A 26,589-nucleotide genomic window follows, 5' to 3' on the forward strand; every position below is an offset into this window, starting at 1 on the left:
GTAAGGTTGTTGAGACTTCTGGATACTTTATGTCATTTCTTGAAAAGAGATGCTGTATCTGTATATATTTTTTTGTGGGAGGTTGTTTGTTATAGTTTTCATCATAGTTTAGAAGCAGCTAATAAAATTCTTATCAGATTCATTGTGTACTATGATTTAGATAAGCATATATATGCTGTGTTTTCAATAATGAATCTCAAAGCTGAAAATTGGTTTATAGAAACGAAAATGAAGTAGCCACTGGAGCAATATCTAAGAAAATATAAAACTAATACCACAATCCATGTAATGTAATGATTATGCAGAACAAAGTGGCACTCTGTGAATAATAATCTACAGCATAATGAGCCTTTACAAACACAGACTGGTTTCGTCAGGCCACGTTAATCCCAGAATCTGGTTTGGTTCCCCCTCCCCCCATCAGGAGTGAACATGGAGAGGTTTGCGGAGGAAGCAGATGTGGTCATCGTGGGCGCAGGCCCTGCAGGGCTCTCTGCAGCTATTCGTCTGAAGCAGTTGGCTGCTGAACATGGGAAGGATCTCCGAGTGTGTCTAGTGGAGAAAGCTGCTCAGATCGGAGCTCACACTCTCTCAGGAGCTTGCCTTGATCCATGTGCTTTTGAAGAATTGTTCCCAGACTGGAAGGAGAAAGGGGTAGGGAAATACAGATTTTACACAAACACTAATTTTATTTGTTTCTCTGTTTCCAAATTATTTGGCTGTGGACTTTTTTTTCCCATGTTACTCTCTTGAAGGATAATTTTAGATACAATGGGGATTCAAAAAGTTCGTGGGAAAATTCCGTTATCTTTTTATTCTATAGCTGTATAAGGACATAACAGGAAATGAGACGCTAACAACAAGTATAAGAAGAGAATGTTTTAAAATTGATTGTGCTGATGATTGCATGCATCTTTTTAATATTACTGAACTATTATATTTTATAATATGTAAACTATATTCCAATAAAATGATTTTTTTAAACAATTTATTGGGGCTCATACAATTCTTATCACAGTTCATACATATACATACATCAGTTGTACAAAGCACATCTGTACAGTCTTTGCCCCAATCATTTTTTTCTCCTCTTTTCTTTTTTTACATAAAATGATTTTTAAATAAATAAAAAAGCATTCCTTGGAAATAGTTATTTGTTACATTTGTCACTTCTTTCTACAGGTGTACAACTTATTGACCTTAATCAGTTGTGCAAACTTTATACTTAATGTGATTTTTCTGTAATTTTTAACTGGAACTCAGTTGCATAACCAATAACCCTCTGTTCGCCCCCTCCTTCCTGCCTCTGTAACTACTAATAAACTTCAGTTTCACTAATAACTTTTGTTTAGTCTTATCTTTTTATATAAGTGAGGTCATGCATTATTTGTAATTTTATAATTTCTTGCAACATAATGTTCTCAAGCTCCATTCAGATAGAAACCTATTACAAGACTTAATTTCTCCTCTGGCTGAGTAGTAGTCCGTTATATTTATTTAAAAGCTATATAAATATTGTTTGTGTTCTTTCCATGTGGAGTAAATTAAATGGGAAAAGTTCATTTACGTTCATCTTTCTGAAATATTAAGTTCCAATAAACTAAACTCCACAGTTAGTTTATCCATTCATCCAAAGATGGGCATTTTGGCTGTTTACACTTTTGGCTACAGTGTCTAGTGCTACAGTGAACCAGCCTGAACCAGTGTCTGCTCGTTTCATGACTTTCAAGTCTCTAGGGTATATTCCTAGCAGTAGAATTATTGGATCATATGGGAATTCTAATTTTCGTTTTTTTTAAGGAATTATGCCATCCCTTTTTTTATATATACATGTAAATTATCCAAAGGGGAGGGGAGCACACACATATCTTTCCCACAACCAGAAAGTAATAACTGGAAGTGAAGTGGCTAGGCTAGACTCTCAGTAAAAGCTCAGAGTGGCTTGAGGCACAGGGCATCACCCTCTTTGATGGTCACATTTCAAAGAGGCTTCCAAATCCCTCAGAATTACATTCCTGCATGCAGAACTCACAGGAGGTATGTTTAGCTCTTCAAAGATTGGCATGACCTCTCAAAGACAGGGCATTTCCAGGATCATTTTCTAAGGGACATAACTTTAGGGAAGAAGACTTCTTTCCTCTTTGGCACCAGGGGAAATCCCAATTTGGGGGGTAAGTGGAGTGGAGTGGACTGACTTAATAATTACTCATAAGATATTTTAACATTTCTTTCTTTTCTTTCTAGGCCCCACTTAAAACTCCTGTAACAGAGGACAGATTTGGAATTTTAACAAAGAAATACCGAATTCCTGTACCAATTCTTCCAGGTAAGGTTGGATAAACTATTATATAATCCTATAGCTGGAATGTACTACATTTCATTTGGTTATAGCCCATCCTTTTACAGATGAGGCCCAGAGATTTGAGAGACTTACCCAAAGTTAAACAGCTAGCTGGTGATAACGCAGAAACACAACCCAGTTCTTTGGTCTTCCAGACCAGAAGAATTGAAATACAGCCTTTACGCCAATCAGGAATTTTTAATTTAGTGCTTAAAAATCTTTTTAATTTAATACATTAGAACTCAAGACCAGAATTAGTGGAAATAGTTGAACCTGTGACCATGAGAGTTTTTAAGTTAAGTATTTATGCTTTCGAGATACCTTATCAATAAAAAGTCAGGCTAACGAAGTGTATACTTCTAGGTCTTCCAATGAATAATCATGGCAATTACATTGTACGCCTGGGACATCTAGTGAGCTGGATGGGAGAACAAGCAGAAGCCCTTGGTGTTGAAGTCTATCCTGGTTATGCTGCTGCAGAGGTCTGTATATATCGTTTTTGAACTTAATGTTTATAGGAAGTAATCACTTATTTGAAAATAGGTTGAGAGGTCTACAGAGGTAAGGCTACCACGTTGTTGTCCTGTGGTAGTGTGAGAGTTGCTGTGATGTTGAAAGCTACGCCATTGCTATTTGAAACACACCAACAGTTTTCAGATGAAGGCAGCCTCGAAAGAAGGGCCTTTACTTCTACAGAAAGATTTGGCCATTGCAAATCTAATGACTAGCAGCAGAACATTGTTGAGTACATTGCTGAAAGATGAGACCGTCCAGTTGGAAGGTACTCAAAAAGGACTGTGAAAGAATTGCCTCCTCAAAGTAGGGTTGATCTTGATGACATGCACGGAACTACTAATGCCAAAAATGAAGTTAGTGAAATTTTCTACTAGTTTCTGACATATGAAATCGATGTATTGACAATTACTGGTGAAAGAAATGTGAAAGAAGAATCCGTTGTTTATCACTGAGTTGATTCCAACCCATAGCAATCCTATGTAGGACAGAACTAAACACTGCACGGTCCTACACCATCCTCACAACTGTTGTTTGTTTGAGTTCATTGTTGCAGCCACTGTGTCAATCCATCTTGTTGGGGGCCTTCCTCTTTTGCTGCTTCTCTGCTTTGCCAAGCATGATGTTCTTCTCCAGGGACTGGCCTTTCTTCATCATGTGTCTAAAGTAGTGTATGAGACAAAGTCTCACCATCTTTGCCTCTAAGGAGCGTTCTGGCTGCATTCCTCCAAGACAGATTTGTTTGATCTTTTGATAGTCTATAGTACTTTCAATATTCCTTACCAGTACCTTAATACCAGTGTATCGATTCGCTCTGTATATTGAGCAAATAGCCTGTGATGTTTTGTCTAGAAGAAGAAGAAACCGCCCCTGCCCCTCCCCCCACTATCATGATCCCAATTCTACCTTACAAATCTGGCTAGACCAGAGGATGTGCACTGGTCCAGATAAGAGCTGGACACAGGAAATCCAGGACAGATAAACCACTCAGGATCAATAATAAAAGTAGCAGTACCAGGAGAGGAAAGGGAAAGTGGGGGAGAAAAGGGGAACTGATCACAATGATCTACATATAACCCCCTCCCTGGGGGATGGACAACAGAAAAGAGGGTAAAGAGAGACATGAAAAATTAATTAATAAATTATCAAGAGTTCCTAAGAGAGGAAGGGTTGGGGAGGGAGGAGGAAAATGAGCTGATACCAAGGGCTCAAGTAGAAAGAAAATGTTTTGAGAATGATAATGGGAACATATGTCCAAATGTGCTTGATACAATGGATGGATGGATGGATTGTGATAAGAGTTGTAGGAGCCCCAATAAAGTAATTTTTCTTTTAAGAAAAAAAAAAAAAAGAACCCAAACTCAGGAAAACTGATTTGAGGAAAACTCATTTGTAATATACAATCTTACTTGCTGTAATTGAAGGATTTGAAACACTGTTTGAGCTCAAAGACCTCAGTCTTTTGTGTAAATTTTAACTCAAAATAAAGAAAATAAAAATCCTCACAATTGGACTAGTAAGCAACATCGGTATAAATGGAAAAAATGATTGAAGTGATCAAGAACTTCATTTTATTTGGATCCACAATCAGATCCCATGGAAGGAGCAATGAAGAAATCAAATGATATATTGCATTTGGTAAATTTGTTGCAAAAGACTTATTTAACCTCCCTGGCGGTCTAATTATGCCAGTAATTTTGTACCTAAAGCAGTACATTGTTTTGCATAAAATGTGTTGTTTTATATTGTAGGCCTGTAATTCTTAAGAAATTACTATGTTAATCTCTCTAGTAGACTTTCCAGGGATGAGGAAGTCAGATGGCTCTGCGATCACAGCAGAGGACACCCCTGGACCGGGGAGCAGATAAGGGACTTCTCTGCAGTATAATCCTGAGTGCGGCTCGGGGTTACCGATTCTGACAGTTAACATTTACCAAGAACCACACTCGCGATTACCGCCAGGGAGGTTAAAGTGTTAAAACAGCAAAGATATCACTCTGAAGATTACCTTGTGCCTAACACAAGCTATGATGTTGTCAGTTCACCTCATGTGCCTCGGTAAACTAGACAGAAAATAAGGAAGGCTGGAGAAAATTGATACTTCTAAATTATGACGTTGGCAAAGAATTACCGAATGCACCCTGGACTGTCAGGAAAAGGAATAAATCTGTCTTGGAAAAAGTCTATCCAGAATGCTCCTTAAAAACAAGGATCCGTGAAACTTGATGTCACATACATTGGACATGCTATCAAAGGGACTAATTCTTGGAAAAGGACATCAATCTTGGACAAGTGGAGGGCAGTGAGGTAGAGGCAGACCTTCAGTGGATGGATTGACACCCTGGTTGTATTTCTGTTCTGGTTTTTCTTTTCTTTTTCACTTTCTGAGAGCTGGAACCAACTACTTGGCATTTACCAACAACAAGAAAAACAAGAAAATTAGTTGTTGTCTTTTAAGTGGTATTTCGAATTGGAAGGTTAGATGTCACTCAAGAAGTAATTAAATCCATTATATTTTACCTTCAAATGATTGTCCAGCTCACAACTGAGCAAGATAGCTTTATCTGCTGTTTGGATTATTGGTAGCCTCTCCCCTATACTAAATAGAAATTATCAACTGTTTTTTGATTGCAAAACAAATCTAAGCCCTCTTCCAAGGGCCACATTCTAGCTGTAAATTTAAACCTACTCACGAATCTCCTCCCACTCTCAACCTGCTGCTGTTTTTACCGTTTGTGTTGCTGTCCTTGTTGTGTGCCTTTGAAAAGAGTAGAATTCCCTTGGCTGTCATTTTTGGGGAGCAGACCCCAGGTCTGTTTTCTCCATGGTGCCGCAAGGGAGGTGCAAACTGAAGCAGTTGTACCACCCAGCAACACTCCTCTATCTGACTAGGGTTTTTCCTTTCCAGACGAAATATTCTTAGCTCTTTCAAACATTACATTGTATAGTTTGAGTGTCTTCGGTATTGTTGATGTACCCATACAAGATCAGTTAACCCATACGCAACTTTAAAGTTGATCAGCCTTTATTGGCCAGCTGTCAAGGGCGCTAGAACCTAATTTTCCCTCTACTCCGAGTGCTTAAAGTGGTGCATTTTTATACTGTGGAACAAACAAGGCACCAGGGCAGTTGGCCTCATGATATATGGAAAAAGTAAAAGGAGAGGGGTTACAAGCAAACAACAATTTCAAAACTAAATGGCAATGGGTCAGCAGTTACAGAAGTTAGAAAAGAAATTAAGTAGTTGCCAAGTGATCACACTTGGGTCAATACAAAATTGCTACACTCAGGCTAAGTGACACAGTGTGATTACATTGACAAAATGGCCACAGTCAGGCTCAGTAACACAGTCTGGTTACATTGACACAATGTCTACACTCAGGCTAAGTGACACAGTCTGGTTACATTGACTCAATGGCCATACTCAGGCTAAGTGACACAGTCTGTTTACATTGACACAATGGCCACACTCAGGCTAAGTAACACAGTCTGGTTACATTGACACAATGGCTTGTCTTCGTTAGCATCCAAGTCATTAGATGGACATACCCTGCAGTGATAAGGCTTCGTGAACATAAAATAAAACCCCCTATTCCCAAATGTTATCAACTACAGATTCCCAGGTTAGCACTCCAACACATATTTGGGGGGGTAGGGAGGCGGCGCAGGGAGTATGTAATAGAATCTGTAACACTGTTATTCCATTAATTCCCCCAAAGTAATACGTTTTGGCAACCATATCATATTGTTGATGTATTGTTAGGGGGTTAATTAAAACTGAAACCTCTTTCAAACCCAGAGAAATCTTCTCCACAGATTACAGAAAAGCAAGAGCCAGTGTTATTGAATAAGCCTAGAACCAGACTGTAATGTGCACACAGGCGATCTGAGTGGGAGATCCTTGCCCTTCAGAATAGCCAGGCAAATCAAACCCATTACATTCATGTCCTTTTCTTTGTTGGGTCTAAGTTGATCCTCATAGTGACCGCTAGGGTTACCTCAGCTGTACTCTTTATAGGAAGGAGCTCTGGTGCCACCGTGGGCTAAGTATTGATCTGCTAGCCGAAAGGTCAGCAGTTCAAATCTACCAGCCATTTCTCAGGAGACTGCTGAGACTGTCTCCTCCCATAAAGATGGACAGTCTTAGAAAGCCTAGTTAGGGCTCGTATGCGTTGGAATCCACTTGATGGCAGTGGGTTTTTTATCTTCATGGGAGCAGATCACCAGGTGCTGATGGATTTGAACTGTTGACATTCTGATGAGCCGCCAAACACCTGATCATTGTGTGATCCAGGCTCTGGATATATGCTACTCAACAAAGCTCATTGCCGTAGATCTGATTCTCAGAAACCCACAGGGTCACTTCTGCTCTGTCCTGTAGGCTCACTGTGACATGACAACGTGTGAGGGAGGTACAGTTTGAAACCAAGCATGTGTACAAAGCTGTCACAGGTACAGGGAGTCAAAATGCCAATCTTCCAAAGAGATGCAAGACTGGCAAGAGACTTATTTATTCTTTTAAAAGATCTCTCATAGACACAAAGGTCTTATCACTGCAATTATTTTTAAGAAATGCTGAAAGCATAGAGAAGAGCTGACTTTCATTTCTTGGCCCCAGGTGGAGGGGATTTAAATATGTATATTTGTATTTACCCTCAGAGAATAAAGATGAAATAAAGCATATAGACCCCTTTATTCTATTTGCTGTTACTGATTTCTGTTTTCCCAGTATGCCTGCAGTTTTTAAAACCCAACTATGGGAGTTTGCATTTCTTTGTATTAAGTTCTTGATTGGAATAAGGTTCACAGACACAGTGGATGATTTTTGAAATCCACACCCTTCACTTTTTGAGCACGCGCACACACACACACATACACGGGTACAAATACACAGAGTTTTGAGTCTCTCCTTTTTCCTCAATCAATTAATGATCTGCAATTCTGGCAATTCTGGGTGCTCTGAACGAGACTTCACTTCTAATTCACAGTCACACCTGTTCAAGGTATCAAATAAACCTGTGTGTATGTTTCATCTGTCTGTTGCTGGTGGTCCTTGTTTCACCTAGTCGCTCCTGTTTTTTCATGGAATCCACTGTACATTTCATACTTTTCTCTCCAAAAAGCATTTCCTACCAGAGAAGTGACAGAAGGGACGTGTTAAGGAGCCTTGCAATTACCATCCTCAGAATTATCTCTTCCTCCTTTTATCTGTTCACCCCTCCCCTTCCTTCTTGTTCCTAAAATAACTTGAAACATCTCTGGCCTTCTTCATTGTTGCTTTTTTTTATTTGTTTGTTTGGGGGGCAACTTACCTCATTTGGGACACAGGCTTTCCTAACACTGTTCTTCTCTTTCCACTGTCCTCTGCATAGCTCCAGTTGTATGCACAGGCATTTGATACCTGAACCTTCAGAAAGCTGTGTGTTTCACCTTGCTTGTTTCTTTAGTAATCGCTGTCAAACGAATTGCCTTTACGTTGATTCAGACGCAGGGTGAACCCCTGTGTGAAACTAGAGCTGGGCTCCACAGGCTCTTCAGTGGCCGAAGTTTCCGTTGACATCCATACCTTCTTTTACAGATGCCTCTGAGTGGACACAAACTTCCCCAAATCTCAGTTAGCAGACAAGTGCTTTAACCAACTGTATCACCCAGTGACTCCAGCGTCTCTGGTTGTAGCCTTTCCCATTTCTCCCTACAGAAGGGAGCACCTTCAAAGCGTGTCTCTTTAAACATTTTAAAGTCTGTTGTACTATAATGTAAAATGCATGTTCATTTTCTGAAATCCTTGGCCGTTCACTGCTTTTCCCCCTAAGGTTATTATGAATCCTAAAATGATAAATTATCTATTATGTCAATTTTTAGGTTCTTTTTCATGACGATGGCAGTGTAAAAGGGATTGCCACAAACGATGTGGGGATACAAAAGGATGGTGCACCAAAGGTAAATGTTTTCATGGTTGTATGCTTGACAGAAACTATCTCTTATTCTCTCTGACTTTACTATAATCTTATATATTATCACCGTACAGTTGCAAGCACCTACGGACCTGTGATATTGGCCGGGGCTGGTTACCCTGACAGTTTCCCAGTTAGATCACAGGCACCATGGGGGTCAGGATCATGGAGGGATCCTGTGCTGCCTAGTCCAATGCCACATAGTAGATAACAAATGTGTGTTGATGACCAGGTTGTCTTTTTCTCTGACCCTCTTGAACAGAATTAAGGATCTAGCCTAGCGTCTCGTCCAACAGCTCATCCTGCTTCTCAGGACTTCATGCAGTGACAAAGCTTTTCTCCTCCCAGCTTCACGGTCCGTTCTGCTGGTCTCACTAGCTCAGCCAGAATCACAGGAGTTCTCAGGCTCAGCAAGTCCTACAGTAGGGCCCAAGATGCTTGTTTTTTAACAAGCCCCTAGGGAATCGAAGAAGCTCTGTTAGCATAGTGGTTATGCTATGGGATGCTAACCGCAGGTCAGTAGTTTGAAACTACCAGCCACTCTTTGGGCCAAAGATGAGGCTTTCTGCTTTGGTAAAGAGTTGCAATCTCAGAAACCCACAGACTCAGGTCTAAACTGTTCTCAAGGATCAGCATCGACTCAATGGCAGTGAGTTTGGTTTTGGAGAGATTTTGATACACATCTAGGCTTGCAATCAACTGTATCATTTCATTTTGCTTGTCATGATGAGAAAAAAATAGTTTTGCTTTTTTTCCCTATCCTGTGGTTATGTAAATTATGAATTTTATCCTTTAAAATTGATATGCAGTATGATAATAAAATTGGAGTCTACAAATTCTGTCATTTAACAATGCTTCGTTAAATGGACTCCTATTTCCTTAAATGTTTTATTAATATTATATGCATTTTACTTAAAAATGTATATATTTTATATCTTTTTATACAAAATAAAATCCTAGACATGTCTTAGTAATTTGAGTCCCATCATCGAAAATCAAAAAAAATTATTCTCATACTACAAGTTTGGTTGGAATCATGAGGACAGTGTCTGTGTTCCATTCTCTATTTAACCCGCCACAAGTTGATTTCCCTGGCATTTCCCGGAAGCTGCTCTTCCATCACTTTTTGGGCCAAGTCCATTAGTCACTTTAAGCTTCTCTCACTTGACCTTCTAGCTTCACTTGACATTGTAAATAACTTCTGTCCTGGAAACACTTTTCCTGACTTGGCGTTTCACACTGCTTTCTCTTGCTTTTCCTTGTATTTCACCATCACCACCCCTCCTGTCACCTCTGCTCTTCTTGGTGTCCTTTCAATATTGAGGCCAAGGGCTCAGTATTGAGTCCATTGTTGACATTTCTTCCTCAGTGACCGCTGGTCATCACAGGAATTAAATGCCTTTTCTCTGAATACCAGAATCATATGGTCTACTACTTATTCATTTGCTCCACTCCTGGGTCTAATAGAGTCTTATACAAAAGAATCCTGATTCGGGCATTTTATGTTTTATAAGCTAAGTAACTTTCCCAAGACTAGACAACTAACTGATCAGGAACAGAGCCAAGATTTGAGTTCAGGCGGTGTGGCTTCTGAGCCTCAGATAATTAAATGCATTAAGTAATAATTCATTGAAAAAATAAGATTTAATTTTATTGTGTTGCTGGAAAAGTACATTAGTAATCATACTATGTTGTACCTTCATTTGAAAAAAAAAAGTTCAGATAATTAAGTCTTAAGACCTAATAGGTAGACTATCCTACCAAACCTAAACTAAACTCACTGCCATTGAATTGATTCCAACACATAGCAGCCCTATAGGACAGGGTAGAATTGCCCCTGAGAGTTTCCAAGACTGGGAGCCACTGTGGTTTTGAATTTCTGACCTTGCAGTTAGCAGCCAAACATATAACCACAATTCCACCACACAAGAAATTTAAAACCCACTTTTTATCTCTATAAAAAGTAAGCATTTTTGTATAGCAAAAGTATCTAAGGATAAACCATAGTTGTGTTTTTTTAAGTTTGTTTATATACATTGACAAAAGTGATATGCATTGATAAGAAAAACAGAGAGATGTTAGGAAAATGGGCAGAATCACAGAAAAGAGAATCCAGATGGCCACTAATCACAAGAACTACTTAGGACAGTTCTACCCTGTCCTATAGGGCCACTGTGAGTCAGCATTGACACAGTAACAGTGAGCTTGGTTTGGTTATGGTTTTGCTTTCTTATCACATGTATTAATCTTATAGACATGGTTCTTCCTTTGTTAATGAATTTTATTAAAAGTTGTGCCCTATCACCAACCCCCATTGTTGTGTACATAGTGTCCAGTCACTTCTAAAAGTTTAGTCTGTATGAGTCAACAATTCATATATTACAATCTGAAGCCAATCTATACTTACATAATTTCCTTTTCCCAAAATTGTTTTAAATTTTATACCATTAGCTAAATTAATGACACTATATTGACATTATGTAATGACAACAGAATTACCTTATACACTAGTGGGATGATTGATAATGTTCTCTATCATAAAATAATGTCTCTAAAATAAACCAGTAACATATTCCAATAGCTAACCCATCACACCAGAAAGTCTTCTATATACACGAACATTTATATTTTATAACACTGTTTATATTCACAAATTTGAATCAGGGTGAATTGCGACTATGCATAACAGAAAGGCTGAATAACCTAACCTGGCGGTGATTGCCCAAGAGACCTTTCAACCTGCAACAGAAACCACTCCTGAAGGTCACCTTTCAAAGAATAGATTGGCCTAGAAAGTAAACAGTTAATACTCATGAGGAATTTGCTTCCTTACATTGGGAGGACATTTACCTTAAAGCAAAGATGAGAAGGTAGGGAGAGGCAGAAGAACCAGATGGATGGAACAGGACAGGCTGGGTATAGATGGTGGGAGTCTTGACACATTGGGGGTATTGTAACCAATGTCATGGAACAATTCGTATGAATTGTTGAATGGAAATCTATGTAAACTTTCACCTTAAAGCACAGTGAAATATATTCTTTTTAAATGAGGGGAATCTGCTCAAGCATTAAAAATTAGTGCTTTTCCATGATGCACACCTTCCCAACATGATCGCTGAAGACAACGCAGGTACATAACAAATATGGTGAAGAAACCCGCTGGTGCCCCACTATCAAGAGATATAGCCTCTGGGTTCTTAAAGACTTGAAGATAATCAAGCGACCATGTAGCTGAGAAGAAACAAAGCCCACATGGAAGAAGCACACCAGCCTGTGTGATCACAAGGTGTCAATAGGATCAGGTATCAGGCGTCAAAGAACAAAAAAAAAATCATATCATTGTGAATGAAGGGGAGTGTGGAGTGGAGATTCAAAGCCCATCTGTAGGCAGCTGGGCATCTCCTTATACAGAAGGGTCATGGGAAGGAAATGAGTCAGGGTACAGTATAGCAATGATGAAACGTACAACTTTCCTCTAGTTCTTTAATGCTTCTCCCATCTCCCCATTATCATGATCCCAGTTCTGCCTTAAAAATCTGGCTAGACCAGAGCATGTACGCTGGCACAGATAGAGCTGGAAACACAGGGAATCCAGGACAGGTAAATCCCTCAGGACCAATAATGAGAGTAGCGATACCAGGAGGGGAAGAGGAAGGTGGAGGAGAGGGAGAACCAATCACAGTGATCTACATAGAACCCTTTCCCTGAGGGCAGACAACAGGAAAGTGGGTGAAGGGAGACATTGGACAGTATCAGATATGAAAAAATAAAAATTCATAAATTATCAAGGATTCATGAGGGAGGGAGAAGGGGTGAGGGAGGAGAAAATAATGAGCTGATACCAAGGGCTCAAGTGGAAAGAAAATGTTTTGAGAATGATGGCAACAAATATACAAATGTGCTTGACACAATGGATGGATGTATGGATTGTGACAAGACTTGTATGAGCCCCCAATAAAATGAGTTTTTTTAAATTAATGCTTAATTTGTAGGCATACTCACTGCCATTGAGTCGATGCCAATGCATAGTGCTATAGGACAGGGTAGAACTGCCCCTGTGAGTTTATGAAATTTTGCAGCTGGTGGTTTCGAATTATACAGTATCATGTGAAAATACTTATAAAACAGTATGTATACATAAACTATTTTTGTTCATATTTTAGCCCAGATGCAACTATATGAAAATTAAAATATCAGGAAAGATATTTCATAAGAGACATTCATGATTGTTCTATTTTTTTAATTCAGTAACTCTGATAGTTTTGACAGAAGTGAGGGAAAAAAAACCAAAAAACTTTAATTGTGGATTTTTTTATATACCCCAAAGTACATTTCTGTTTTCTCCTATATGATCAAGAGTAAGAAACATAAAATTAAAGTGGGGGGGAAAAAGTAGCTGAAGAATATGTTTAGTATGATCCTGTTAGTGTTAAAAGGATATGTTGTTGTTAGGTGCCATCAAGTTGGCTCTGACTCATAGCGACCTTATGCACAACAGAGGAAACACTGTCTGGTCCTGCAGCATCCTTACAATTGTTCCTACGCTTGAGCCCACTGTTGTAGTCACTGTATCAATCCATCCTGTCAAGGGTGTTTCTTCTTTTTTGCTGCCCCTCTACTTTCCCAAGTATGATGCACTTCTCCAGGGACTGGCCTCTCCTGACAACATGTACAAAGTAGATGAGACAAAGGGTCACCATTCTTGCTGCTAAGAAGCATTCTGGCCGTACTTCTTCCAAGGCAGATTGGTTTAGGTCCCTACAAGTGGGAACACTCTCACTGGGCACAGCAGATTGGTGCCAGCGCCCCCTAGTGGGTGGTATTGCCCACTTTGGGAAACAGCTCTAGCTAGTTATGAAATTTAGGAATAAGCCACAAGAAAGCTATTATTGGTGGTTTGTGTTTCAACTGTCACTTTATATTCCTTTTGTGGGTAATTCTTTTTTGCACATTTTACTTGTTAAATTTATACAAACGTAACCCCAAGCTGAACCAAACTCACTGCCATATGAACCAGCAACACTGTAGGACAAGGTGGAACTGCCCTTGTGACCAACTGATCAACTAACTGTGAAGGGAAAATTATGACACAGTATATTATTTTAAAATTAAATTTCATTTACAGCAGTACTCCTACTTTTATTTCTGATACCACACATATGCAATGACTTCTATACCTAAGCAGCACCAGGGATGCAGTGGGTTAAGCATTGGGATGCTAACCACAGGGTCAGTAGTTCAAACCCGCCAGCTACTCCCTGAAAGAAAAATGAGTCTTTTGCTCCCATAAAAATTTATCATCTTGAAAATCCTAAGGACTTAACTATTCTGCCCTATAGAGTAGTGATGAGTCAGAATGGATTGACTCACTGCTGTCAAGTCAATGCTGTCTCATAGTGACCACCCTGTTGGTTTCCAAGAATGTAACTGTTTACAGGAGAAAGCCCAGTCTTTCTCCTGCAGAGCTGCTGCTGTTTTTGAACTGCCAACCATATGGATCACAGCCCAACGCTTAACCACTACACCACGAGGGTGCTTCTAAAATGGATTGACTAGTAAAATTTTTATTTCTTTCTGTACTTTAATCATTTCAATTTAAAAATTACCTGAATATGAATATGTTTTTAATTGTCAAATATTGCAATTCAATGTTTCAAAATGATTTGTCTTTTATAGAGCACATTTGAAAGAGGACTCGAACTGCATGCCAAAGTCACCATTTTTGCAGAGGGGTGCCATGGGCATCTAGCTAAGCAACTGTATAAGACGTTTGATTTGAGAGCTGATTGCAATCCCCAAACCTATGGGATTGGACTAAAAGAGGTATCTTGATTTTTATACACTATTCCAGACAGCAATTGTTTACATTTTAAAAATATACCCATCTGAAAAATAGGATGAACAATTTGTTTCATTTGGGGAAAGGGCTAGGTTAAAGTAAGCTGTTTTATTGATGTATGCCATACATACTGTAAAGTAATTTTTCTTAAGTCTACCATCTGGTTAATTTTAAAAGGTGAAATATCCCCATGCAGCTATCCCTCAGGAACTCAGGACAAGGTAAAGGACATTACCAGAACTAAAGAACTTTTCCTCATCTCATCAATACCTTCTTCTTTTTTATAATCAATACCTTTTTAAAATCATATGCCAGTCTCGCCAATTTCAGAATCTGATTAATGCCTTAGAGAGTTGTTTTCTGACTTTTTCGTGTTTAATATATATTATAATTCTATATTTTTATGGTGAGGAAGCAGGCTCAAAGAACTTAAATAGCTTGTTCTAGATAGACAAACTTGTAAGTGACAGACTACACTACAGATGTTTCTCGTGTTCACCTTTCTCCCATCATCACATACCCACTCAACTCCGAATGACAAAGTGTGTAGTCTCCTGAATAACCTTGGCCTCACCCCACTTCTATTAATCCTAACATAATTTTGATACCTGTGCTCCTCATAATCTCAACCACTAATTTCCCTCCATCTCAAAATGAACCTAAGTATCTCTCGTTTTCTGTTTAAAAGATTAAGTGATTTGTTCATTCAGAAACAGTTCATGTAGAATGATTTTTCCTCTGTAACATGTTTGTTTTAAAACAGCTTTGTGGAGGCTTGGTTTATTTTCATGAAAGCCAATGTCTTGATCCTAAGGCCCCAAATATGTGGGGATGAGAGATGGTTGTACTGAAACTTTGCTCCCTTCTTTGAAAAATATCGACTATTAGCCCCGTAGACCCTTGAGTTTTACCTTTTTTTTTTTTTAACTCTAACTTTCTGGAACTGGCCACTTCATTTTGCTTTCTGTTTTTTAAAACTGATATGAAACCAAAATCTGCTTTCTGATCCATTGTTTGAGTAGGGAATTGTTGTTTTAACTGTGGTGAGTACATCTCTAATAAAGCATTTGCCATGTCAACGTTTTTTTGTCAACATTTTTTATATGAACAATTCAGCGACATTAACTGCATTCATCATGTTCCACAATCACCACTATCCATTTCTAAATATTTCCATCACTCTCAGCAGCATCTCAGTGCCCAGTAAGCAATGACTCCCTCTTCCTCCTTCATTCACCTCCCGTCCCAGTAGCCGCTACTGAACTCTGTTCTGACCTCTTCATTGACTGAGTCTTCATGTTGCAGTTTGGTATAATTCCGTTATATTCAAAGCGTTCTTTTGTGTGTTTCTGATGAGTTTCTTAATTTGTAATTTTCACAAATAAAATCTAACTTTTAGCATGTTTCATATACTGTGGTGACATAAAACATTCAAGTAATACTCCAGGCCTTTTCTTTTAAGTTATGGATTATCGATGAAAAGAAGTGGAAACCTGGAAGAGTAGACCACACGGTTGGCTGGCCCTTGGACAGACATACATATGGAGGATCTTTTCTCTATCATTTAAATGAAGGTGAACCCATGGTAGCTCTTGGCTTTGTGGTAAGTTGTATCCCCCATAAAAGAAAGTTTTGCTATGAGAGTCAAAATTGGTGTAATAAAAGAGAGGGTATTAATCTGGAGGATGTCAACTGCTTTTCATGTAAAGCTAATTTTATCAATATATGGATATAATTGTCAGTGAGTACATTCATGTAATTAGACCCACATGGCTTCCATAATAACGAGTACCACATGCAAAGCATTCTGCTAGGTGGTTTCCTAAGATTTCTAAGTACGTTTTGTAGGAATCCTATGAAATATGTATATCCTTATTTTACTCATGAGAAAACTGAGCTTCATAAAGTTAAATATGTTCCTAAATACACATACTAAATGATAAAAAGGAGTCTTGGTGTCATAATGGTTGAGCCCAGGTCTGCTAACACAAAGGTTGGCAATTCAAACCTACTCAGTAGCTCTGTGGGAGGGAAGGCCTAGCAGTCTGCTCCTGTAAAGATTAGAGCCTAGAAAATCATATAGGACCTTGTACTCTTACCACCACAGCAACAAATGATAAAACCCCATATTCACACCTGAACCTGCCTGACTTCAAAACCCATTTCCGCTTCAGCAAGCTGTCATGGCCATAAAAATAAAACCAGTACTTTTAGATATGTAAGCAATTTGTCCTTTCTTAGTCACTGACATCCTTGCAGTAACTTAAATCTTGAACAGTACAAAGAATGGAAAAACTATAACACTTAAAATTTTGTACCTTGCAATTGGTGGTAGCTTTATATTTTAATGCCAGGTTAGACATACATATATTATATGTAAATTAATGCATTTTGGGGGTATGTTTCACTTCCCATCATGTTTTGTTTGCCACTTTTATGTACTTATTTCAATGGCTTACTTTTACTTTTTAAAATGTTTAGTCAGTAATGTAAACACTTTGGAAATACACTGGAAATGCAATATTTTATATTGCTGTCTTCTTTTTTCCCAAATATGATTATACCCTGTTCTTTCATTTAGTACCCTGTAGCATAGATTATTAGTTGGTATTGAAAAATGATTATTAAATTGTAAATCCTTTTTCAGAAACAAAATCTGAGATACCTATAGATATTTTTCTAATTTTGATTTTAATTTCCAAATATTTTATTGTATTATTCCATTAAATTTGGCTTATACTATATATTTCTCCAAGTACTATAAGTACAACAAATTTAACTTACATGCATGGCTAGGTTACAAAAAGACCAGTCATTATGTGAAAAACCAGTATCATGTGAAAATGGCGGATGACCACATCAGGTTACAAATTGGAGGATGATTACATCATAATATACATGCCAAATCGCGTCATGTGTAACTGCTAGACTGCTGAGAATCGTGGTCCAGCCAAGTGGAGACCTAACTGTAACCATCCTAGCCAGCAGCATTGCTCTTCTTACACTTTGGCATCCGTCACTGCTAGATGTTTAATGCACAAAATGTTTAACACACACACACAAAAAAATCAGATATTTTGGTCTAGTTAAAAATGTAAAATGTCAGAGAATGAGGTAATTGATTTGAGTAGGCTTATTATTTCCAATCTGTTTTTATCTTAGCTTAATTTATTTTGAAATAACAATATATCATATTTAAATATAAAATTTTAAAGGTTGGTCTGGACTATCAAAACCCATACCTGAGCCCATTTAGAGAGTTCCAGAGGTGGAAACACCATCCCAGCATTCAGCCAACATTGGAAGGTGGGAAAAGAATTGCCTATGGAGCCAGAGCCCTCAATGAAGGTGGTTTTCAGGTAACTCTCCATTTTTCCTATATTTTTAATTCCGCCTTGGAAAATATCATTTAAAACCTAAAGAATAGAAAATTATCTCATAGGAAAAGAATTTAAAGAATTAAGAAGAGCAACTAGTGTTTATAGAACTATTTTAAATACTTTTCTAGCTTCATGAGACTCCTTAAGCAGCACAAGTGTGCTCGAATGTTGCTAGTCTATAAAATTTAAGCCACATGGCTACATGTTACACAGTGACCGATTAAGTAAAGTATACCATGAACTTAGACTTAAGAATAAATTAGTTTGTAGAGATAAATGCTTGGTCCTTTTTATCTGTTTGTTGATTTTAACAAAAAAATAAAGCTGTGTGACCTACGATATTTTCCTTTATTGCTTAGCTATCAGGAAACTTGGAGGACAAATTTCATTTCAGCAGAGATAATTAATCTCAAGTGCCTAGTAATATCTCTATCTTTTAAGTGGCCTCTGTTAAGGTTTACATTTAAATGCTTATTTCAGGGGTACCCCCCCCAAAAAATGCTGAAAAAGCTCCGCTGGTCAGAGATTTCCTAGTATGCATTTTTCCCTCTAGGCAAGCATGGAGCAATTCACTCTGAGTTAGTGCACCCAGTGGTGTCGCCTGGGAAGGTTCTCGCTGATCACAGTGAATATTTTTGTAAAAGCAGTTTCGCTTGACCTCATTTTTTGTTGGGGTACAGGGGTCCCCAACACTCGAACAGGTCATCAGGAGCGACTTAGCGATTGTGGAAAATAATAGAGACAGACCATGGAGCACAGGAGCTGAGGGAGTGAATATATTTCCCAATGGGTATGTATAATGGAGCTTACACAGATCTTTCATAAAGCAGGCACGTCATACAGCTAATGTATAACATAATCAATAGGTAATATAATAAACCAGCAATGAGGTGAGTGAGCATCTTGATCTAGTGCTAGTTGACCTCTGCCCCCACCCCCACCTCAAGCCCTCTGCAGGGATAGTAATCTCCGATCAGTATGTCAAAACAGAGTTTGCTACATTTGACTATGGGTTGACTATAGAACTTGATTGTCCGTACCTACAGATTAACCTTCAAGTATCATGAAGTAGCCAGACACAGGAATGATCCATCTAGTATGGTAGCTTCTTTAAGACTGCTCCTTAGTGGAGGGCTATTGCAGGACCACATTGTGCAGCCTAGAAACTTTCTATGTGAAAACATTTCTGTCTCAGAATAATGGAGATTGTTCTCAAAACAGGACTAGTTTTCTATGCCCGTGGTTGCAATCATAGAAAAAGGTCAAATACCCCCTCCCTGGGGGACACACAACAGAAAAGGGGGTGAAGTGAGACATTGGATAGGGCAACATATGACAAAATAATAATTTATAAATTATCAAGGCTTCATGAGGGAGGGGAAGGGGGAGAAGAGAGGGAGGGGAAAAATGAGCTGATGCCAAGGGCTTAGGTGAAGAGCAAATGTTTTGAGACTGATGAGGGCAATGAATGTACAAATGTGCTGTACATAATTGACGTGTATATGGATTATGATAAAAGTTGTATGAGCCCCTAATAAAATGATTTAAAAAAATGAAAAGAAAATGATGGCAACATATGTACAAATATGCTTGATACGATTGATGTATGGAATGTTATAAGAGCTATAAGAGCCCCCAATTAAATGATTTAAAAACAGAAAGAAAGAGGTGAAATACTTTTCTATGAAGTCTTCAGTTTACCACAGTTTTTGTGATGGCGGACTTAAGAGAACAATGCGACTGTGAAATTTGATTTCCTCCTTGGGAAAAATCTCACAGAAACGGTTGTGATGGTGAACACAGCTTACAAGGAGAGCACTATGGGAAAAGCGCAAGTGGACAAAGTAACCACAAGTTTCAGAAAAGGTGAAATGTCAGTTGATGACTAATCATTCTGGACGCCCATCAGCATCCCGAACAGACAAAAATGTGGACTCACAGTGCATTTCAAGTTCATTACACCAGGTCAGACTGATAATCAAGCTTTCTACTTAGAGGTTCTGAAAAGAACAAAAAAGGCCTGATTCGTGGCAGCTGGAGGACTCGTTTCGTATCCAGGATCTGTTCACGCAGCCATCTCAGTGCACCAGTTTTTGGCAAAAAACCGTCTGCCTCTCTTGTCCCAGGCACCTTACTCACCTGACCTCACTCCTTGCTACTTCTTTCTCTTTCCGTGAATGGAGAGGGACAAGAAAGAATAACAACGAAGGAGAGGTGAAGAGAAAAGCAAGGGAAGCGCTGTCAGCAATCCAAACAGATGAAAATATTTCCAAGAATGGAATCACAGATTTCACAAATATATAAGTGTGATGGAGAGTACATTGAAGGTGATAAGGTTGTTTTGTACAAAAATTTAAATACGTAGCTTTGAAAAAAATTCCTGTTTGGGGGTGTTCCCCCTCATATGCTTAAAAATCTCACCAATTAGTCTGTTATTACAAATTAAACAAAACCAAAAAAGCAAATTCACATTCATAAAGTTAATTCTGACTCATAGGGGCCCTACAGCACAAGGCAGAACTGCCCCCTGTGGCTTTTGAGACTATTAATAAATTCTTTTTTTTTTTTTAACTATTCTTTCTTTCTTGTTTTAATCATTTTATTGGGGGCTCTTACCGTCCTTACAACATTCCATACAGCAATTTTATCAAGCATATTTGTACATGTGTTTCCATTATCCTTTTCTAAACAGTCACATTCTGTTTGAGCCCTTGGCATTAACTTCCTTTTTTTCCCTTCCTCCCTGCCTCCCACCCTCATGACCCCTTGATAAATGATAAATTAATATTATTTTCATGTCTTAAACCAACTACTGTTTTCCCTTCACCCACATTTCTGTTGTCTTGTCCCCATGGGCTGCGGTGGAGGGGGCGGGGTGGGGAAGCAGGGCGGGTTATAGATCAATCAGTGCACTCAGCTCCCCCTTCCTGCACTCCTACCCGCAAGTCCCTCCTGAACCATCGGTCCCATTGCTTACTACTTGGGCTTGCTTCCCATGCCTATCTTATATAGGTAGGCAAAACAACAATGGAGACAAACAAAAGATTGAATAAAAAGAGAAAAAAATAGCAAACCCCCCCCCCCTAAAAAAAAAGCATGCCTAGTTCCAAGTCTGTCTGCTGGCCTTTCTAACTATCTCCCAGTCCTGGGAGGTTCCAGGAACTACCCCTTCCAGCCTGAAGTCCATTTGGAGGGCTCCTCAGGGGTCTTGTGGCTTGGCTCTGCTCCCGTTGCGGATCTGTTATGTTCTCTTCTTGTTTTGCCCCACTGTGGGGGTGGTCAGAACGGACACACTACCCACTGTGTGTCCCCAGTATTGTCCTCTGTTGTGGTATGCTCCAGCGAGGGAACATCATGTCTCAAGCTGTTGTCAGCCCTTGAGTCCTCTCTGTGGACTGCCTTAGCAGCTCCATGCATGGATGTCATCCTTAGGCCTGGGTGTGCCAGTGTGGGCTCTCATTCCTCATTCTTTGTTTGTCCTTCTTGGTTTGCTTCTGTATGGATGTGACACTCCCATTTCTGTGGAGACATAAACAATACCCTCCCTCTGGGTGGATCAGTGTCCTGCTCCTGCTGTGTCATTGTCTCCCTTTTTTTGTTTTCCTTCCCACCCACTTCTTTTTGTTGGAATGACATGTACATCCTTGGGTTTGGTGTGCTTCCCACCCGTTTGCCTGTACCCCAACCTGTACAGTTTGAAATAAATGACTTGTCTTCAATACCTACTGTGCTGAATATACTTACCTCAGTGGACTCATGTTGTACTTGTCCTTTGTGGTTGACTAACTTCACTTAGCATAATTTCCTCCAATTCTAACCATGAGATGATGTGATACATGGGATCAACAGTGCCTTTCAGTGATGTGCCTTTTAGTGATAGAGTTTTCTAATCCACTCATCTAGGTTGTTTCCAATTATTTGCGATTGTGAATTACGCTGCAATAAACATTGGCGCACAGAAGACTAGCTGGTGTCTGTTTCTTATCTCTTCTGGGTATATACCCAAGAGAGGAATTGCTGGGTTATAGGGTAACTCAATTTCCATTTGCTGTAAATATCACCAGATGACTTTCTACCGTCGCTACAGGTATCTACATGACCACCAGCAATAGGGGAGACTTCATATTTCACCACATCACCTCCAACATTTGTTGCTCACTGATTTTCAGATTTTGGCTATTCTCAAGGGTGCCAGGTGACATCTCATAGTTGTTTTAATTTGCATTTCTCTGATGGCTAACGATCAGGAGCATTTTCTCATGTTTATTGGCCATTCGTGTCTCCTCCCTAGTGAAACTTCTGTTCAGATCTTTTGCCCAATTCCTCAGGGGTTAACTATTTTCATCTTTTTGCAACCTAGGAGGGTATTATAGATTTTAGTAATAAGCCATTTTTCTGTTTTGTCATTGCTAACAATCCTTTCCCAATCTGTGAGTTCTCTTGTTATTCTCTTGGTGTGAAGTCTTTCAATGCAAACAGGTATTTTATCCTTTAGTATATCCCATTTGTCGCTTTCAGCTTCATCTGTATGTATACCTTTCCCTATTACAGCTTGCCTGTGTATTCCTTGTACCAAGCTTCTCAGGTTTGTCCTGATTCCTTCATTGATGGTCTTGATATTTGGGGGTTTTACTTCTAGGTCTGTGATCCACCTTGAGTTCTTGTGCATGGGTTGAGGTAAGGGTCTTGTTAAATTTTTGTACAGGTGGTTATCTATTGCTTCCAGCTCCACTTGTCAAAGAGGGCATCCACCTCCCACTTGGTGCTTTTGGGGCCCTTGTCGAAGATCAGGTGTCTATATGCTGATGGTTTTATTTCTGGATTTTCTGTAATTTTCCATTGGTCTGACTATCTGTCATTATTCTAGAACCACGCTGTTTTGACCACTTTGTCTGTGTAGTAGATGTTAAAGCCCATTAAGGCAAGCCCTTTGATGTTGTCCTTCTTGAGAAGTTAATTCTGGGCTTCTTCTCTCCATATGAAATTAGTGGTCAGTTTTTCCAATTCTTTGACTTAGGTTGTTGGTATTTGAATCAGGATAGCATTAAATTTATATAGTCCCTGGATAAGATTGACATCTTTACTATATTGAGTCTTGTGATCCACCATCTTGAGATATTCTTCCGTTTGTGGAGGTTGCTTTTGGTTTCCTGTAGTAGGGTTCTTTGTTTTCCTTGTATAAGTCTTTGGAGATTTTGGTTAGATATATCCCTATATACTTCAGTTTGTTCTTAACTATTGTAAAGGGTACTGCCTTGTTGATCTCTTCTTCCATCGTCTTGTCTAATGTATATAGCAAACCAATAGACTTCTGTTTCTTTATCTTGTATCCTGTCACACTTCCATATTCCTCTATCACTGTGAGTACTCCTGTTGTAGAACTTTTGGGATTCAATATTTAAATCATGTTGTCTGCAGATATCAATAGTTTGACCTCCTCCTCTACCAGCTGGATACCTTTAATGCCCTTCTGCTGGTTTATGTTGTTAGCTAGGATACCCAGTACAATGTTGAATAGAAGTGTAGAAAAGGTGCATTTTTATCTTGTCCCCTTTTTCAGTGACATTGATTTAGTCTTTTCTCAGTTGACTGTGATGTTCACTGCTGGCTTTTCGTAAATAGCTTTTATTAACTTGAGGATTTTTCCTACCATTCCTATCTTCTTCAGTGTCTTAATGAGGAATGGATGTTAGATGTTGTCAAATGCCTTTTTTGCATCTATCAATATTATCATATGATTGTTACCTTTTTCCTATCTATGTGCCGAATAGTATTAATGGACTTTCAGATGTTAAGGTATCCCTGCATCCCTGGAATGAATCCCACCTCATGATGGATGATATGTTTTATATAATTTTATATTCTCTTGGTCAATATTTTGTTAAGGATTTATGTGTCTGTGTTCATTAGAGATATCAGTCTATAGTTCTCTATTCCTGTGGGATCCTTGCCCTGTTTTTGTATCAAAGTTATACTCTCTTTGTAGAATGAGTTTGGGGGTTGCCATCTTTTTCTATGTTCTGGCATAATTTGTGGAGGATCAGTGTCAGCTCTTTCCTGAGTGCTTGGTAGAATCCTCCTGTGTAGCTGTGTGCTCTGGGAGCTTTATTGTTAGTTTCTTGAAAACCATATATATTTCTTCTTTTGCTATGGGTTTGTTGACATACTTGACTTCTATCTGGGATAATCCAAGGAAGGATTGTTTTTCCACGTTATTTGTCCATGTCTTCCATGTTGTCAAATTTATTAGATTACAGACTTTCATAGTATTTTGTGATTATCCTTTAATCTCATTGGGGCCCATTGTAATTTCCCTGGTTTCATCCCTCATCCTGACTATTGGTGTTTTCGCATTCCTGTCCTTGGTTAGATTTGCCAATGGTTGGTGAATTCTGTTGATCCTTTCAAAGAATCAGCTATTTGCTGCATTGATTTTTTTTTTTTTTGCATTGTTCCCTTGTCTTCCTACTCGTTTAACTCTTCCCTGATTTTTATTCTTTCTTTTCTTTTGCTATTGGAAGGGTTTTTTTTTTTTTTTTTTTTTTTTTTTTAAATTTTAACAATTTATTGGGGCTCATACAATTCTTTTCACAGTTCATATATATACATACATCAATTGTATAAAGCACATCTGTACAGTCTTTGCCCTAATCATTTTTTTCTCTTTTCTTCTTTTACATTTTATTAGGGACTCATACAACTCTTACCACAATCCACACATATACACACATCAACTGTACAAAGCACATCCATACATTCCCCGCCCCAATCATTCTCAAGGCATCCGCTCTCCACCCAAGCCCCCTGCATCAGGTCCTCTTTTTTTTCCCCTCCTCCCTCCCCCTTCCCCCCTCCCTCATATGCCCTTGGTAATTTATACATCGTTGTTTTGTCATATCTTGCCCTATCCGGAGTCTCCCTTCCCCCTGGAAGGGTTTTTAACCCTGTTGTAGTTGCTGGAGGTTTTGTAATAGTGTTTCATCATAAGTCTGTCCTCTGTTTTCATATATGCATTAATCGCTATCAAGCTTCCTCTAATAACTGCTTTTGCTGTATCCCATAAGTTTTGGGACATTGTATTCTTATTCTCATTAGTTTCTAGGAACTTCCTAATTTCAACTCTAATCTGGACCAGTACCCGTTCCTATCACAGAAGATCGTTCTTCAGACTCCTGTTGTTTGCCTTTGTTTATCTGGTCGTCCTTTTGTTAATATCCAGCTTAATGGCACAGTGATCCAAGAGGGATGTCTGAATGATCTCTATGTGTTTGAATTTACTCAGACTTAGCTTGTGTCTCCGCATGTGGTCTATTTTCAAAAATAAGCCATGTGCACTTGAAAAGACTGTGAATTTTCCCCTCCAGATTCGTTAGCCCTCAAACCCAAACAGTGGTCTGAGTGGCTTAAAGGAATAAGGAGGGCAAATAAAACAAACCCACTTGGAATCTTGTGACAAACAAGTTCACTTCAAACAATAAGAACACACAGACAAAAAGAATGAAATTTTTTGCCTTTGGATGGAGAGCTCTATAAATATTAGGTCTAGTTGCCTAATATATTGTTTAGCTTTGTAGCCTCCTTGCTGAGCTTCTGTCCCAGTGATCTTTCTCTGATAGCGGTGTATTAGTCGCCGACTATGATCGTTGAGTCTGATTTCTTTTTTCATCTTTGGAATAGTTTGACAGATTTCGAGTGTCTCTTTAGGTGCGTATATTTATTATACATACTGGTTCCTGATATACTGATCCTTTGAGCATTATATAGTGACCATCCTTGTCTTCTGTTATAGTTTGCACTTTGAGGTTTGTTGGAGATTATTATTGCAGCCCCTGGTTTTCTTAAGTTGCCCTTTGCCTCATATATTTTCCACCCGTCTTTTATTCTTAGTCTATTTTTGTCTGCAAGCGTAACATGTGTCTCTTGCAGGCAACAGATTGATAGGTAATGTTTTCTGAGCCAATCTGCTAACCTTTGTCTTTTAATGGTCCAGTTCAATCCGTTGAATTCAGTTACTACCACCATCTGTGGATTCATTGCTGTCATCTTGTAGTATCTTCTGGGTTGGGTGTTTTCCTGTCTCCCTTCATATCAATGCGCTGGGTTTATGTGGGGGCTTCCTTCTTGCCTTCTATTCCCTCTGAGGCAGTATTACCTTGCTAGTTCTTTTCGGCCCATTGACTTCTAGATGGAATTGTGTTATATGTAGTTGGTGGACGGTGGTCTTCTGACCACAGTGTGTTAGCAAAGATTTTCCGCAGGGCTGGGTGTCTTATGGCATATTCTTTGAATTTTTCCTTGTCTGGAATACTCTTACCTCACCCTCTATCTTAACACATTAAAGACCGGATATTTTTTTACCAACTTACCCAAGTGGCTGTGTATTTTTTCAGCTGTTAGGGTTTTTTTTGCATTAAACCATAATGGGTTTATATCATCAACTTTTTATCATATTTATAACTTTCAGTTTTTGAATATAAAACATTCACATTATGAAACATTTTACAATGTATGCGGAACATTAATAATTTATTAACTATAATCTTCATGAAATTATAAACTTCT

General features: G+C 38.8%; 1 protein-coding gene across 1 annotated transcript in view; it reads left to right on the forward strand.

The window, feature by feature from the left end:
- The window catches only part of ETFDH (electron transfer flavoprotein dehydrogenase), a 59,661-nt gene that overhangs the window by 23,630 nt on the left and 9,442 nt on the right, over nt 1–26,589 (forward strand). Inside the window, exons 3-9 of the mRNA XM_075543639.1 lie at nt 425–654; nt 2,245–2,326; nt 2,705–2,823; nt 8,717–8,794; nt 14,485–14,631; nt 16,110–16,250; nt 17,863–18,006. Coding sequence (XP_075399754.1) covers nt 425–654; nt 2,245–2,326; nt 2,705–2,823; nt 8,717–8,794; nt 14,485–14,631; nt 16,110–16,250; nt 17,863–18,006 — 941 coding nt within the window. The remainder of the gene's footprint in view (nt 1–424; nt 655–2,244; nt 2,327–2,704; nt 2,824–8,716; nt 8,795–14,484; nt 14,632–16,109; nt 16,251–17,862; nt 18,007–26,589) is intronic.

Source organism: Tenrec ecaudatus, chromosome 3, assembly GCF_050624435.1.
Source record: "Tenrec ecaudatus isolate mTenEca1 chromosome 3, mTenEca1.hap1, whole genome shotgun sequence".
NCBI classification, from domain to species: Eukaryota; Metazoa; Chordata; class Mammalia; order Afrosoricida; family Tenrecidae; genus Tenrec; species Tenrec ecaudatus.